This window comes from Silene latifolia, chromosome 5 (genome assembly GCF_048544455.1).
Source record: "Silene latifolia isolate original U9 population chromosome 5, ASM4854445v1, whole genome shotgun sequence".
NCBI lineage: Eukaryota > Viridiplantae > Streptophyta > Magnoliopsida > Caryophyllales > Caryophyllaceae > Silene > Silene latifolia.
The window spans coordinates 82,949,673-82,967,474 of record NC_133530.1 but is presented as its reverse complement, the minus strand read 5'-3'; the positions used below and the strand labels follow the sequence as shown (position 1 = coordinate 82,967,474).

The 17,802-nt window shown below is 38.6% G+C and overlaps 1 protein-coding gene across 4 annotated transcripts; it reads left to right on the top strand.

Annotated features, from left to right (window-relative positions):
- The first annotated feature begins 9,981 nt into the window (after positions 1–9,981).
- LOC141657654 (nuclear envelope-associated protein 2-like) lies at positions 9,982–17,273 on the top strand. Of its 4 annotated transcripts, none has more exons than XM_074464952.1 (6): positions 9,982–10,293; positions 10,837–11,398; positions 11,977–12,080; positions 15,774–16,235; positions 16,486–16,587; positions 16,750–17,273. In XM_074464952.1, the coding sequence occupies exons 2-6, from the start codon at positions 11,227–11,229 to the stop codon at positions 16,915–16,917; spliced, it is 1,008 nt and encodes a 335-aa protein (XP_074321053.1). In that variant the 5' UTR covers positions 9,982–10,293; positions 10,837–11,226; the 3' UTR covers positions 16,918–17,273. The 4 variants fall into 4 exon arrangements, with proteins under 4 accessions (XP_074321053.1, XP_074321052.1, XP_074321055.1 ...); XM_074464951.1 differs by having other exon boundaries at positions 9,983–10,293; positions 10,837–11,394; positions 11,973–12,080; XM_074464954.1 differs by lacking the exon at positions 10,837–11,398 and having other exon boundaries at positions 9,984–10,293; positions 11,973–12,080.
- Positions 17,274–17,802: the final 529 nt, after the last annotated feature.

Here is a 17,802-nt window from a genome sequence, read left to right as displayed (position 1 = left end):
GAAGTTTTAGGTTTTGGAATAGGTTGTTGCGTTAGTTCCTATATAACGTAACAGCAGCATATCGGAATTTTTATCAGAGAAGACATTAAGTTTCAGATCACAATAGTTTTAGATTATTTTCCGAGTAATTAGGGTTTGATATATCGACTTTTGCATTGGAATTTCTGCTCTTTCGTTCTTAATCTTTCCTCTTGAATTTCGGTATCTCTTCTGCCCTAGTATTCAGTTTATTATTTATTGCTTTTATTATTAGTATAGAATTGATAGTTAGCATTCCCAAGCCAATTATCGCTTCATCGTTGTTGTTATTTATCTTAAGTATGAATTCCGTAATAGTCATAAGTTTTATTGTTGTTTTTACCTTCGCCATGAGTAGCTAAATAGCTTGTGCTAGGATGTAGGCGATTTATGGCTAGGCGGCAATAGGTTAGACACTGATCGATTTGAACAGCGTGTCGATCGATCGATCGACATAGTTGGTCGATCGACCGACCTTGTAAGGTTACCCTCGTTTTAATTGCTTTTAAACTTGTATTTAACGAATCGAATGCATGCGACCAGTTAGATACCTCTTTTGTGACTGACCCATTAGACCGAAAGGTGGGGTAGGTTGCTTGACCGTCAATTAATTCGACTAAACTGTGCTAAGATCGAAAGATAGGTATAGTTTAGGCCATTAGTCGCTTTTCAGAACGAAAGTTAGTATTAGTGACATTAGGGACCTTTAGCGAGATCGAGAGATGCTAATTGTTAGGAGTGGACCGAGAGGACCTCTTATTTCCCGCCTTACTTGTGTTTATTTCAGACCGACCTAGTTTGCCGCCGGAAAGTCGTAATGACCCGAATATCCTAGTACCTTTCTTTTATCTGTTTAAATCGTATTTTTAGTTTATTATCTTTGTTTGCTTTAGACTTAGACCAACTCAATTCAACCCCCATAATAGTTACCTTAGATCGATCATAGAACAACTAGAATTTACAACCGCCTCCTTGTGGTTCGACCCTGTTACCACTAGCCTAGGTTAGTCTTAATAGGAGTTTATAAATTTTATCTTTGGTACTCACAACGACGGGTATCAAATTTTGGCGCCGTTGTCGGGGAGGCAATAGTCCTAATTTTAGTTGTTTTTATTTTTAGTCTTTCTTAGTTTAAGGGACTTATGTTCCTTAAACTTTTCTTATATTCTTTTTGTAGTTTCTTCTTATGCGCAGTCACGGGGTGGAGAATTATTACCATTTGACTCGAGATAGAGAAATCTTTGCGTGGTTGAGACGAGCACGAAGGATATTGTCGACAGAGGAAGAGCCGAGTACTACTGTCAAGCTATCTCGAGCACGATCTGTTTGAAGAAGACCAACAGTCTTCACCCACCTCTTCGGGTGAAAACGATTACCTCTCCGTAAATCTCGGTCATGGCCGAGGAAGCAAGCATAGCTAGTTTTTCGGAGCCAACAGCCGCCGACTTGTACAAAGGGTTCGAATTACGGGGAGAAGCGGAAATTCGAACCAAAGCCCGCCTACATTACTATGGTCGAGAGAAACCGGTTTGGGGAGCTGCAAATGAAGATGCAGCTAAACACATGGAGACTTTCATTGACTCGCAGCGCCATTCCCCCTCCGGTGGCGTGACCCAGGATCAAATCAAGGAGACCATGTTCATTTTTTCCCTTCGTGATGCCGCAAGGGAGTGGTATAGGGATTTGGACAAGACCGTTCGAGATCACCGATTGGAATACACCGGCATTGGCGTTCTACAAGAAGTACTTCCGCTTCAAGGACGATCGCCATTAGAGCTCAAATTACGGGCTTTAAACAAGGGCCGGATGAGAATTTCCACGAGGCATGGGTCCGATTCAAGAAGTTGGTGCGGACCATACCGCACCATGGGATTGCGAAGTGGAGTTTGTGCAATCATTTCTACAATGGGTTGTACGACGATCAGAGGGCCATTTTGGATGTCGCCGCCAATGGGAGATTCGCTGAAAATTTGGGAGCAACCAAAGGGTGGAAAATCATTGATGATCTCGCTACCCACAAGGCCGAGTATGGGAATTCGAGAGGGAACCAGAGGAGAGCTGCTGAATCTTCCTCTGTTCTTTGCACTTGAGGCTCTTCCGCAAGATTTGACAAGTATGAGCTAGGAGGAGCATCTAAAGGTGGGATATACCAGGTCAATCTTTGTGTCGACGGTCCCTTCCTCGTGAAAGATGTGGAGTTGAGGGCCATGTCTCAAAGAATTGTCCTAGTCCCTTTGAATCTGTCCGCCTTTCAACACTATAGGCGAACAACTCCTACTACGAGCCACCACATCCGAACTTGAGTTGGAGGAGCCAGAATGTCCAAAACCCAACTCAACCTCCGCCACAAAGAAAGAACAGCCGTATGTTCCGCCTCATCAAAAGCAACAATGAGCACGGAAGCCTCCTTATGTGCCGCAAAGAAGCAACAATCACAAAATTCTCGAGTTTTCCGAGCTCAAGAATCATTGCTAAAGGAGTCCCAAGCAAGAGAAGCCGGGATGAAGCTATTAGAGAGCCAAATCGCTCAATTGGCTAGTAAGAATAACACTCGAGCTCCCGGGCACTTACCCACTCAACCCGAACAAAAGGAGACCCTAAATGCCATCACATTGCGGAGCGGGTCCACCCTTGACGGTCCTGCTATGATTGAGGATGCTGTTGGGAAAGATGAGCCAGAAACAAGCAAAGAGAAAGCTTCAACGAACAAATCAAAGAAAAAGGAGTCCCAGAATTTGATCGATCGATCGATATCCCTAGTCGATCGATCGAAACACGGGTTCCAGGAGCTTCGAACGTGCAAACAGTCGATCGATCGAGGGGAGTGGTCGATCGACCACTATCATCGCGATATTGAAGAGTCTCGTCCTTTAATGCCAAATAATTTGCGAGACCACTTGTTTCGGGGTACCCACGATCCGAAGGTTTTAGGGGCAGACCCGAGTGTTGATGGGTCAGTCCCGGCTACGAAGTTCGACCCAATGACGGTTAATGGGTCTCATTTGAGACGGTCTGAGGAGGGGTCCAGCTTCAACAAAGAGAAGGTGACGGACTTTCAGCCAAAGTCCAAGGACGCCGGCGCGCGCGCATTAGAGGAGAGGGCTAAGGTGCTCCTTACAGCCCCATATCCGGAGAGACTCGTGCCAACCAAGGAACAGGTATCCTTCAGTAAATTTGAGAAGGTCATTCAAAGCTTAAATGTTCAGGTACCCTTTCTTGAGTTAGTTAACCAAGTGCCAGCATATACTAAGTTTATGAAACAGTTGTTGTCAAAGAAAAAATCACTTGAACATGTTCATACTGTTGCGTTAACTAAAGAGTCTTGCTCTTACTTGTCTCACACTGCGCCCCATAAGTTAGAAGACCCGGGCAGTTTTTCCGTCCCTTGTAGCATAGGTACCTTTTCTATCGAAAAGGCTTTATGTGATTTAGGAGCTAGCATAAGTGTCATGCCCTTAAGCCTAGCTAGGAAGCTTAAACTGACCAGGTTTGCGATTACCGAGATGACAGATTCGGATGGTCGACCGATCCGCGGTCGAGCCCATAGGAGTCCTAGAGGACGTACCCGTCCAAATAGGGAAGTTTTTCTTCCCTGTTGACTTTGTTGTCCTTGACATGCCTGAGGATGACCATATACCCATCATTTTGGGTAGGCCATTTCTGCACACTGCTGGTGCAGTCATCGACGTCGGTAAAGGTACCTTGACTTTCAAAGTGGGAAAGCACTCCACTTTGTTTTTGCCAGGCCAAGAAAAAGGATCCCATGTGGCTGTCACCTGTAACACGGTTTACGAAAAGAAATCGTACTTTGTGCTTCCCGAATCGATCGTCCCTATTACTCGTCTTTGTATTAACCCCTCCGCCCCGATTGGGAGCACGAAGGAGGAAGACTTTGTTGTTTTAGATAATGCAGAGCTGGTTTGGGAAGGAAGAGCGCCGGATGCTCCAGTGCGACGAGCCTATCGTTTCGAGAGGAGGTCTTGGATGCCTAAGTTATGGAACTGACGAGGAAGTGGAAGATGAGCCCGTCAAGGTGAAATGGGCAGATTTGGAGTCCGACGATTCCGAGGAAGTCCTTGATTGGGGAGATGACAAAGCTGATTCATTGAGCTCTCCAACTGTTAAAGCTGAGAAGGGTGCAGCTGATAATATGAGCACCATTGAGGCTACCTCTAGTAGCCAGAAGCCGACGAAGTGGGCCATCCCTTGGTCCTTTTTGATCAACTATTAGTTGATCAATTTTCGTTATAAACTTCTTTTTATTGCTTTCGAACTATTTTTTTTTTTAGTGCTTTTGTGTGCGCGAAAACTTCGCTTTTATTTTGTTTGCTTAGTTTTTTTTATGCATTTTAGACTTTTTCTGGGTTTTGCGCAATTTTGGGCGCGTACTATTGTGTTTTTGCAGGTATTTAGAGTTTCTTAGCTCGAATCATTGAGCAATTACGAAGAAATAAGACACAAAGAAGAGTGTTTTCGGATCGATCGATGGTTTTGGTCGATCGATCGGCGGGTTGCGGGTTACAGGAGCTCGTTCACGACCATCCGGTCGATCGATCGTCCCTTTAGGTCGATCGATCGTCGCTGCCGATACATTCTTTCACGACCTCTCCCTCTTTGTGTTTGGTCGATATGCGGACTTAAGGGAGTTTTCTACTCCACTTTATTTTCCGTCGAATTGTCTATTTCTTTTTTTGTCTCATTTATGCACAATTTTTACGTTCCAAAATTGCTTTCTTCCGTCTTATGCGTGGTTTTGATTATTTTTCAGGCACTCTTGTCGGTAGCACATGCTGCCATGAAACCTCCTAGCTCACGCTGGTTTGGGGAGGTTTCCTTTCTTTGCGCTTAGAGTCTTGTGAGTTCCCAAGTTATCCCTTTATGTCATTATGTTTTTATTTCCCTTTTTCTAGCAAATTCCCGTTTTCCATTTTTCTTCATTACATGATTTTGCACAATGGGGACATTGTGCGATTTGGTTTGGGGAAGGGTTTTGCGTCGCATATCATTTGCTTGCATTCACATTTACATTTCTGTTTTGCATTGTTTATTTCATGTCTCATAAATACAAAAGTCCAAAAAAAAAAATTGAAAAATTTCAAAAATTTCCATAAAACGCACGTTTATTTTAGCATATAGGTCGAGTCGGAACGGTAGTATTTCTATGATGATTTAGCATTTGCATCTGTTTTGCCTGAGCCTTGCTTGACTTACATGTTATTAGTAGAATCGTTAGTGCATATCTACGAGTTTTCGTTAAATTATTTCTTGAGCACGAGACTTGACTTTAATAATTGGCAAGCTACATCATATATTTCGAGTTTTTAGAGCTTATAATGGTGTCATTCATGACCGGTTCATCTAGGAATGTGAGTAGTACTCCTTATGAGGCATGTTTCCTTAATTTGCATAATTATGAATTTGATCTACTTAATACCTGTATGCATTCGGTTTGTGGTTAGTTGACACATGTGGTAGAGGTTTCCTTTTCTCATTTTACCCATAAGCTTCACTATGCCAAAAATATCCTTTTTGTCCTATTTTCTACATCCTACATTTAGCTTTGTCCTTTGTCAAGCTAGTAGTCTCGTGTTCTTGGGATTGTTACTCAATTTTTGGTGGTACATGCTCATGTTTGAGATATCGTGGGGAGAATGAAATAAAGGAGGAAAGAAAAAAGAAAAAAAAAATGAAAAAAGATTCGAAAAAGAAGAAAAAAAGAGGTTCTGTACTGTGTAAGCAGTCGATCGACTGCCACCTTTAGTCGATCGACTGAGATTCGTGAAAGAAAGAAAAAGTCAATTCGCATGATTTAATCCTTAGCCTTTGGCGATTTTTGCTCCCATGTTTCATTTATTTCTTATGGGGAGTTTATTGATTTAATAGTTTGGAGATTCTGAGTTTTGTGCTTGCTATAGCACCGTTTCGTTTGATTATGAGAAAGAAGTTGGATGTTGTCCTTTGGTTCCGTTTTGGTACTAGCTTGATCACCTGTACCTCCACTTTACCATAAAATGTTTTGCCTCTTCTTACCCATACCTCACATTTCCATAATTACACCTCGGCATGTGTCAATGGTCATCTGTTTGGTTGGAATGCGTATGTACGGTCATAGAGGTCGTCTTCATAATTTATTGCTGGCATGTTTTCATAGGTCGTAGTTAGGTGAGAGTCACTACAATATTAATTCTTTCTATCTTACAAATATATCACCTGTGCTTAATTGAGCGAATTGAGCGACCCGCGAGAGTCCAATTTGATAAGTCTGTACGGTTGATGGTTCAGCAGTTTTTGACGACCTTATAATTCGTTTGCATGATTCGCATTACTAGTTGATTGTTGGTTGTGCATTAAATTGGTTCAGGCCCTACAGTTTGCGTTTCGCTCTGAGTTTGAACTCGTTCCATTGGGTCATTAGATCGAGTCTAGTTCTTGCTTGGGGACAAGCAAGGTTTGGTTTGGGGAGATTTGATGCGTGTCATTTATATGATGTTTTACATCTCTTTTTACACGCATTTCAGAGCTCAACTGTGCTATATATGCCCATATTTCTCTATTTTCCTCTACTTTCGTACTTTTGTACTTTATTGCAGAAATGTGGAGAATTTAGCGGGAAATCAAGCCAAATCTGTTCCCGAGTAATCTGCATTGCAAATGACGTAAAGGAACTGCTTAAGGAACAAGCTTGGTGCGCGATCCAAGGGCTAAAGGACAAGTCCACGAGTTAAAAGAAGTCAAGCAGCAGCTTAGCCAGTCGACCGACCAGCCTCTTCAGTCGATCGACCAAGGCTCGGTTCCCAGAAGCTACTGTTTGCTGACAGCCAGTCGACCGACCAGCCTCTTCAGTCGATCGACCAGATTTCGATTCCAGACGAGATTTAGAAAGCCCGTGAAGTTTTAGGTTTTGGAATAGGTTGTTGCGTTAGTTCCTATATAACGTAACAGCAGCATATCGGAATTTTTATCAGAGAAGACATTAAGTTTCAGATCACAATAGTTTTAGATTATTTTCCGAGTAATTAGGGTTTGATATATCGACTTTTGCATTGGAATTTCTGCTCTTTCGTTCTTAATCTTTCCTCTTGAATTTCGGTATCTCTTACGCCCTAGTATTGATTTATTATTTATTGCTTTTATTATTAGTATAGAATTGATAGTTAGCATTCCCAAGCCAATTATCGCTTCATCGTTGTTGTTATTTATCTTAAGTATGAATTCCGTAATAGTCATAAGTTTTATTGTTGTTTTTACCTTCGCCATGAGTAGCTAAATAGCTTGTGCTAGGATGTAGGCGATTTATGGCTAGGCGGCAATAGGTTAGACACGGACTGAACCCGCGTGTCAGTCGATCGACTGACATAGTTGGTCGATCGACTGACCTTGTAAGGTTACCCTCGTTTTAATTGCTTTTAAACTTGTATTTAACGAATCGAATGCATGCGACCAGTTAGATACCTCTTTTCAGGATGACCCATTAGACCGAAAGGTGGGGTAGGTTGCTTGACCGTCAATTAATTCGACTAAACTGTGCTAAGATCGAAAGATAGGTATAGTTTAGGCCATTAGTCGCTTTTCAGGACGAAAGTTAGTATTAGTGACATTAGGGACCTTTAGCGAGATCGAGAGATGCTAATTGTTAGGAGTGGACCGAGAGGACCTCTTATTTCCCGCCTTACTTGTGTTTATTTCAGACCGACCTAGTTTTTGCCGGAAAGAATTTGTAATGACCCGAATATCCTAGTACCTTTCTTTTATCTGTTTAAATCGTATTTTTAGTTTATTATCTTTGTTTGCTTTAGACTTAGACCAACTCAATTCAACCCCCATAATAGTTACCTTAGACTGATCATAGAACAACTAGAATTTACAACTGCCTCCTTGTGGATCGACCCTGTTACCACTAGCCTAGGTTAGTCTTAATAGGAGTTTATAAATTTTATCTTTGGTACTCACAACGACGGGTATCATGCATTATAACATGTTTAGTGGTTAATTGCATCATTAAGAGGATGACTATGAGATGTTGGGTTATAATTCATGTATTGGTTGTATTTGTGTGTGTGTGCGGAGGATATGTTGTTGTTGTTGATTGTTTGTTTGGAGACGTAAGACGGTTGGGAGACCGTCTTGCGCTTTAGTCGCCTGGAGCTTCCCACCCCAAGAGGGATGTGCACATTAATAGTTTGAGTTTGGAGGGACGCGTGTGGTTGAGACACGACGTCGACGGGGATCCGATTGGCTTAGGACCGTGCGCCCGGGCGTGTCCGGCACATTTGTGGTTGTTGGTATGTCTGGGCGTGTCCCGGTACCAGTGTGGTTGTCGGTATGTCTGGGCGTGTCCCGGTACCGTGGTGGTGGTTGTTGGATAGCGGTTCATTCATGTTATAGCCATGTTGCATACTCACACACTTTGAGTCGTGTCACACTTTAATTATTTATTGAAACTGACATTTGTTTGTCTGTGTAATTGTCACCTATCTCTTTTGGGGTGGCCTGTGTCGATCCATATGATATCCTTTGGTCATATAGGGAGCAGATTATATACAGGTGGTTTGGATAGTACGCGGGAGACGGGACGAGCTTGATGAGTCACAAGACGAATATAGTTAGTTAGATGAGAGTCGTAACCATGAGTTGTATTTTATTCATTAGTTAATGGTTTGTAATCTCTAAACCTATCATTTATAATAAACGTTTCTTTATTGTATCTCCGATTCACTGCCTCGGAAAACCGAGAAGGTAACATCTCCCAATTACCTTGGCCCGGTAAGAAGGGGGTGTTACAACGATATTGTTAATCAGATTATTAACATTCCACTGCCTCATAATGATATTCCGGATACCCTCATTTGGGGGTTGTCCGTAGATGGAAATTTTTCTACCAAAACAGCAACATGGTTAGCACAAGGTTTGTTCGATCAAAGTCTTGAAAATGTGAATTTTACTGGATTTGGAAATTGAATATTCCTCCAAAGTTAAAATTTTTCCTTTGTAAAGCCTGTGTTGATGAACTCTCAACCAAAGGCAGACTTCTTAAAAGTCATATTAATGTCCCACCTAATTGTGTTTTGTGCAACCATCATATTGAAAACAAAGATAATTTCTTTTACGAATGTCCCTTGATTGGTTCGGTTATCCAAGACAGGAATATTAGTAGCTTTAACAATTTCTTGTCAAATTATGATAATATTACGAGTCAAATTTTTCTTATGAAACTCAATTATCTTAAAGATTTAATTCCAAAAGATCCAAAAGATGATTTCATTAAAATTATCTTTATTTGGTGGAATGCATGGTTTTATAGAAATGACATTATCTTTAACAATGTTCATTTCAATATCAGCAAAATTATTATTTTATGTAATAATAGTATTAAGATCTGGAATGAGACTAGACATAAGGATCTCAACAATCCCGAAAAAGACAAGTCAACTAGAATAAATTCTAGTAGGGAAGAAATCTGGTGGGAGAAACCTAGAAACGATTTCCTAAAGCTAAATTTTGACGGTTCGAGAATAGAAGGCAATAAAGCTGCTTTAGGATATTGTATAAGAGATCATAATGGTAAAGTCCTTGTGTTAGGAGCAAAAAAGTGCGGATCTAATAGTATTCTTGTTACGGAATCTCTCGCTTTAAAAGAAGGTGTTTTAGCCGCTAAACAGTTAGGAATCTCAAAGTTAATTGTGGAGGGTGATAATTTATGTGTTATTAACTCACTTCGTAGTATTTGGCAAATTCCTTGAGAAATCTCTAGTATTATCAAGGATGTGAAATTAGACCTTCATTTGTTCGATGAAGTGATAATTAAAAAAAAAAAAAAAGTTATTATCACCACTAATCCCGTCGACATAAAAGTGTCTAATACAGTAAATCAGTAATATACTCCCTTGACATTTCTAAGAAAAAAAGTGGCCTCCACCTGGCACAAGGTTGTCTTAAAACTGGGATTTTGCCGCGCTGTGAGTTGTACTTTGTCAACACTTTCAAAAATTGAATTACTTGCTTACTAGAATCGTCCTTATCTTATGTTTCTTGTCTTAATTAATCTCTCCAAATCCTTCATCTTATTAACTCTTTCTCTCCCTTCATTCATTTCTCTCACGCATCTTTCGTGCATGTCATCCCATTCCCTTCATTAACACTCTTCTTCAATTCTTTACCATATACACTATGCCCATTTATTTTCATTTATATTAGTATGTGCATGTCCTTTGGCACTTCATACTTGAACTTAGAAATGAGAAGTATGGCCTTACTATTACAAGCTCCATATTATTGGTAAATTTCCCTCTTCTTATTGCATATTTGCTTCACAGTTCTTCATTTTTTGCATTGTTTTTATTTGCGAGATCAAAGGAGGTTCACATATACGCAGCCTAATCTCGACGGGCTAAATAACACTCTCAAACTCTTTATTCCAAGTGCTTGAGTAGATTTAGAAGAAGGGTTTTTCTATCCTATGCCCACTAGGTATAGGATAATCAACCAAAAAAAAAAAGTATTAAATGATATTTTCATGGGAAATTGTAATATCTCATCACTTTTAGTTTTCTTCACAAAAAATACATTTAATACTTTCTTTTTTTGGTTTATTATCCTATGCCTAGTGGGCATAGGATAGAAAAACCGTTAGAAGAAATGTAAAAAAAGATTTGATTTTCTTATAGTAATAAATTAACAAGTTTTGTTAGATATCAAAGATTTGACTATCAAACTCATTAGTCTTTGGTTTTTCATACAAAGACAAAATAATTTCAACTATAGACAGTTGGTAATAAATGATTACTTACCTTAACTTTCTACTTATTTATTTTTTTGCAGGGTAAGATTAACAAATATAATTAAAGTAATCCCTTCCAAAAATAATTAAATTAGATTAGATTAGATGCTTTGAAAGCAACTATACCTTCTCAATCAACTTCACATGCACTTCCTTGTGATTCATTTCAATTTTAATTAGTCGACTTTTCATTTCCTCGAAATTACTCTATCAATATAAATCCATCATTTTATCATAAACTTCAACTATTATTCAAATAATAATTAATATTCATAATATCATAAAAATAAAAATAAAAACCTACCATTTTTTCTGCTTCCACCACTCAAAAATTCCTTTTTTTCGTGATTAATTAATCATTTCTAGCTTTTAATCAACTGGGTTATTACTCAATTTCAATAATAATCATAAAAATTGAATATTTTTGATAAATGGGTTCAACTTCTGAGAGGGAAATTGATCCTTTGTTGAGAGATTTGAGTGAAAAGAAGCAGAATTTTAGACGAAATGTTGTGTCATTAGCAGTTGAGTTGAAGGATGTTCGAACTCGGCTCTCTTTACAAGAACAATCATGTGCTAAAGAATCATTAACTAGACAGGCAAGTCTTTTTGTTTTTGGATCTTCATTTACTACTCTTGGTTTATGCCCCATTTTATTTTTGCTAAATGATGCATTTTTTTTTTTTTTTTTGTTGTTGTTGGGAATTCACCAATCACCATCTGGTTTAGTTCGGATTTGAACTGGGTAGGATCACTAGGACGGTAAAGCTAACACTGTTGCATTCCCAGGACTCAAACGCGAGACAACTGGTTAAGTTAGAACAGACCCTTATCAATTGATCTAAATGCATGTGAGTTTTCTGTACACTGTATTGGAACCAGATTTAAAGTTAGGAGCAAACTAGTACTGTAATAGAGCAACTTAGAAAAAAGATCGAAAATTTTAACCAAAGAATTTATATTTTAGGGGGGCGAACTAGTAATGAATATCGCTTTTGGTTGTTATTTGTGCAAAATTTGAATTTGGTTTTTAATTATTTCATGTCGGTACCTCTTTTTGTTCTTGTTCATTTGATGGGAAAAGAGTTTTGATTGGTGGGTCCATTTTGGTTCATGAGTAAACTTTTCATTTCAATGATTTATTAACAAAGTTTTGAATTTTTTTAATAATTTTTAGGAAGCAGAAGCAAAGGCAAAGGTGATGGAAGAAGAGGTATATAGATTGAATAAAAATTTAGAGGAGAAGAATAAGGAATTGCAAGTATCAGCTTCTAGTGCTGAAAAGGTCCCACTTTTAAACTCAGATTAATTTTTGATTCTCCATTTTTGTCAAGCTTGATTTTCATGTTCTTGATTGATTACATTTTTATGGTATCGAGAATAGAGGAATGCTACCGACCTTCTTCTGATCTTCTTCGACCTTCTCCTTTCACACCGACTTATAATAATTGTTTTTATTGCACAAATGTCAAACAAGTGGGTTAAATAAAATCGTGTATTAAAGATTTAAAGGAGAAGGTTGGAGAGAAGGCAGATAGTGTTCCTCATCAAGAATATCATAAAGTTTCGATCTTTAATTTACGACAAATTTGGGTGTTATTAGTACAAGATGTGTGTTGACTGAGATTTGAAAATGTTTACATGGTGTTATTTTTAGTGGATTAATAAATGGTTTGGTGTTGGATATATAATATGAATACCACATATTTTGAAATCACTTTTTGGCTTTTCATGCATGTTTCATAGTGAAGACAGCTAAAGCTAAAGCAAAATTGCCAAGTATGCACCAAATGTGAATTTGTTTATTGTCTCACTTTAGATGTGGTTTGAATGTTTCAAGGTGTCATGTCTCTACTCATCAAGTGTGCTTAATTATTGAAAATGGTGCTTCCACTAGAAACTTGTTTTCTTTCATTTGAATAATACATTTTGGAGCAACATGAGACTTTTCTCCCTTCTAAGACGACAATATCCATCTTAAACTTAAAATTGGTGAAGTATGATAGATGAGACAAAAGAAGGATGCCTAGGGACTAACAAAAGGTTCGGTCCTATATATGCAAGTGGGAGCATATGTAACCATTTTATCTTAAGATGGATATTGCCGTCCTATGAGAGATTTCTGGGATACACAAGATGGATCTCACATTACTACTGCTTCATGAGTTCATGGTATTAGGTTAGGGGATTTGATTTTCTAATCACTTCAATTAGTAAAATGGTAGTTAGAAAATAGATGGTGTTTTGAGGTAAATGTCCAAGAAAAGTGACAAGTATACTAGTATCGTGTCGTGACTGATTAACATCTATTAAAGTCATTGTATGAAATTAGGTCGCATCACCTTTGCAATGGGGTCAATAACTCAATGTTCTCTGGCTTCGGAATATGATAGTATAAACTCGTTCCGTTTCTTTTTATAGTGAAATAGTTATTATTCGACGCAATTATCAATTAATTTTCATTTTTTGGCTCATCAAGATATAGCCTGTGTCAAGTAGCAACACGAGGGTAGGGTTGCATACATGTGACATCCCCTTATCCCATAATTCGCAGGAGATTTTGAGGCACTGGTGTAATGTTAGTTATTGTTGACATTGCATCCTAGTTGCTTCGTAAACGTTCTTAAGATTGCATGGCCGTATATTAAAGTGGAAACGCAAGTCGTCAGCTCTCAGAGACTTGTAACCGTCCCTTTTTAATGCTGAAACCCCCGACATTACATTTCTAGGATCACAATTGAAACCAAATCTGAAAACTGACTGGTTTATGAACCACTTGGTTTATTGGGTAGGGTGGAGGATAAATGTTGAAGTCTTGATCTGGTTATTTATTATTAAATAGGGGTGGTTATGTAATGGTTGGTCCCTATTTATTTAAGCTAGAAATAGACATCCCCAAGAAGTAGTTACATATCCTTTTCAAGTGTGCAAATATGGTCAATTGCAAAAATGCCACATTGGTCTGAAGCTTACCTTGTATGATGTTACCTTGCAATCTATCTAGCAACAAGTATATCTATGTGCAGGGGCGGAACCAGGAATTGGTTACTACTAGGGCTAGATATATAGGTTGTAGGAAAAAAAAATTGGGTATCCGAAATACAATGAGTCGTCGGAGGCTAGTAAGGGCACTCCTCGCTTTAGGCCGTAGTTATTTGTAAATTTCGAAATTGTAGTCATAATTTTAGAAAAAAATTCGAGTTTTTCCCATAGCATTACCCACCACTGACAATGAAGATTTTATTTATTTAATTATTATTCAATAATAAAGTGCACGGTATAAATAGTTAAATTTATCCTACAAGAGTAATATTAGTGTCAAACTTAAAAGGTATATATGACATTATGTTTATATTTTGCGCTCTCGATTTAGTAAAATGAGGCAACATGATAAAGTTTATGTCAAAGTTGAAAAGTAGGACAATCGGGCGCCTAATCTTATATAAGAAAGGTCGACACTGAGTTTTTAAAGAAAAAGATGTAAATGTTTAATGATGAAAAAGCGCTACTGTATTTTTATTTGATTAATAAAACTGTCAATGAAAGAAACAAAATGTATTTAATAAGGTCACTTATGAGATTAATTGTATTTGATTAAAAAATTAAAAGCAGCAAAACATGATACGGAGTATATGAAGAGTAGTAGACTAGTAGTACAACTATAAATACAAGATTCTTGGCATATTAAATGGAACGAGTGGCCCACCTGATAAAGTAAACCAAATTCCAAAAAAAATGTTGCGTGGAGATTCGAACACATACCAACTGATAGCTTCACCCTTCATATGCCAAACAGATCCACCACCAGACCCAAGTCGTTAAACTGTGCTATTATACTTGCTAAATTTTATTTCTTCCAAACTTTACTAGGGCTATAGCCCTAGTAAAAGAGGGCTAGATCCGCCCCTGTCTATGTGATGTCATAACTGCATTGAAGTTATGTCCCTCGACATCTCGTAATTATTCACTTTCTCAAAATGAGTACAATTTATGAAATGGATTCTTGTACTAGATTGTAAACAAGTTTCATTTAGTACGCGCGGTTAGTTCTAGATCACACGATATTGCAGAGTGCTGCAGAATATCTGAATTAAAAGTTGTTACTTCTTAACCTGTATATTCCGGCTAACTCGTGCAAATTGGTACTGTGGAGGTACGTCAGGTCTCAACATTGAATTGTAGTTGAAACTTTCAACATTCTACAGCCTATATGGATGTACAAATCTTTCTAAATCTTCATCTGAAAGATTAATGAATGAATTTGCAATTAAATTTGCTGTATATTTTTGTTAATTAGTTGGTACTTCATGAGGAACTGGTTGCAGTTGTGACGTGTACTCCGTATTTTATGGAGGCTGTTATATTTGCGGTATATAAGTGCTTTAACTTTTATATTACTACGTATTAGGTTTTAGATTGATCAATTGACACATTAAAAAAACCCTTTTGAAAGTTAAAATTAGAGTATTCAGGCGCATCACGTTTGTCGCACGAGTAAATTTTCGTAATACCTAATAGTCAAACACAAACCTTGCTTATATCATAATTAGTTGATTGAAGTAGGTGTATGCTGAATTATTTTACACCCTGGATGATTCACAAATCAGATAATTATATTAGTTGCTGTCAGATGAATAGCATCTAATCATGACTCATGAGCTTTGTTGCCTTTAGAGAAATGAGTAAATGAACCTTAAGAATGTTGGATGTCATCCATTTGTTTTTTGACTAGAAACATTTTCAAGTTTCGCCATGGATCAGACATAACAAGTTTGGTAACTGCGTAAATTTGACCCTCATTGCCCGTCTGTCAGCGAGAGCTGTTGAGCATATCTGTAATGTTGTTATCAATGATGGCTATACAGCATCACATCCTTTAAGTTGACTTGAATTATGCTAACCTGCTTGTATTCGTTTTGTTTCTCAAGTTTAATTTCTGCTTCGCTGAGTGCTGATTTCACATAATGATGCAATGCAGTACCTGAAAGATCTTGATGATCTTAGAGCTCAGCTGACTATTACTCAAGCTACAGCCAATGCAAGTGCTGCATCAGCTCAGTCAGCTCAGTTGCAGTGTCTGGCTTTATTGAAAGACCTCGATGACAAAAATAATTCATTAAAGGACCACGAAGTTCGGGTCAAAGGGTTAGCCATGCAATTAGATAAACTGCAGAAAGATCTGCAATTACGAGAGTCTTCACAAACGCAATTGAAAGATGAAGTCTTGAGAGTTGAACGTGATATAATGGAAGCCGTTGCCAAATCCGGGATGACCAAGGATTGTGAGCTAAGGAGAATTTTAGATGAGGTCTCCCCAAAGAACCTCGAGAAAATGAATAGGCTTCTGTGCGCAAAGGATGAGGAAATCGCCAAATTAAGGGATGAAATCAGGATTCTCTCTGTCCATTGGAAGCTAAAGACTGAGGAATTAGAAACCCAGGTGTGATTTTCAGGTTCTAGTAGTCTCCTGTGACATGAGAGACCGTCCCATACTACAATATTGTGAGAGGGACTTACCTTCTACTCTTCTAGCATGCCATCTAACATACCCATATGGGTTATCTTAATTGGTAAATGGGTCTGTCTCACAATATTTGAGTGTGAGACCGTCTCACATGGGAAGTTGTTTAACTATATGAATCGATCATTTTAATTTGTAGTGATTTATGAGAAATTTGTTTGTTAAATAGTTGGAGAAGCATCGGAGGGCTGATCAGGACTTGAAGAAACGTGTATTAAAGTTGGAGTTCTGTCTCCAAGAAGCTCGTTCTCAAACAAGAAAGCTTCAAAGGGTAAATCTTACGAATACATAATCCACAAGTCCATAGTTCTCATCTAGTAGTCGTAGTTAACTTCAATGTTGTATCTTTCTGATGCTTTTTACATGCATTGAGAATTTGTACATTTTTAATGCTTGTGTTAACACGCTACCACCCGTGTACCTGTGTTTGTAGATGGGTGAGCGAAGAGACAAAGCCATCAAAGAATTGAGAGATCAAATAGCTACAAAGAAGCAGGCTGACCCTGAGAGTAGCGAAAAGCCAAATTTCTGGGAAAGCCAGAATTTCAAGATCCTCGTCTCCATGTCGATGGTTGTGTTGGTCGTCTTCTCTAGGCGGTAAATTACTGTTCTGTTGATAACATGTATTTTGTAGAATGTAGGCAATATGTTGTAATGTCCAGAGCTTAGGAAGCTAGGCAAACCACAGAGGTGCAGTGTTTTATAAATAGCCTCTTTCTGCCCTCTTTTCTTGATCGGCAAGTAATTATCGGAGAAACTTTCTCCATTAGTAGAACTACAGTTAGTACTAGAACATATGTTCACATGAATGTGAAATCTGGGTTTATACTTAGATAAGTCGTGATGAATCCACAGAATGAAGGAAGTACTGTTTTTTCTCTTTTCAGTAATTACATCCGATGAAGTCTTGAATAGAACGGTAAACATTTTGAAAATTTACTGAGACATCTTGTTCAATTATGTCTTCGAGTAGGGCTGGAAGTAGTGTGGCAATCGGCTCACTTGGGTCGGTTACGGGTCGGGTCAAGGCGGGTCGGGTCATTCGAGTTCGGGTTAAGTCGGATCAGTGGCGGGTCGGTTTGGTTCATGTCGGGTCATCAATGAGTGGCAAGTCGGGTCGAGTCATTAACGGGTCAGTGTCGGGTCAGGTTATCATCATACCCATATTTTATCTTATGTATTTAGTTTTTGGGTCATTAACATTAATTGTAGTTTTAAGGGAAAATAATTAAGATGAATGTCAATTTGGTGTTATTTATCGGGTCACCTATCGGGTTGAGAAAATATCGGGTCAAGGGTTGGGTCGGTTCAGGTCGGGTTCGGGTTGGGAAAAAATAAGGTTGCTATCGGTTGTTGGGTCAGGTCAGTTCGGTTTCGGGTCACCTAATTTTCGGGTTGAATCAGGTCGGGTTTCGGGAGAGTCGGGTTTCTCGGGTCGGGTCAGCTTTTGCCAGCTCTAGCTGGAAGCGCCTGGAATTATACCGAC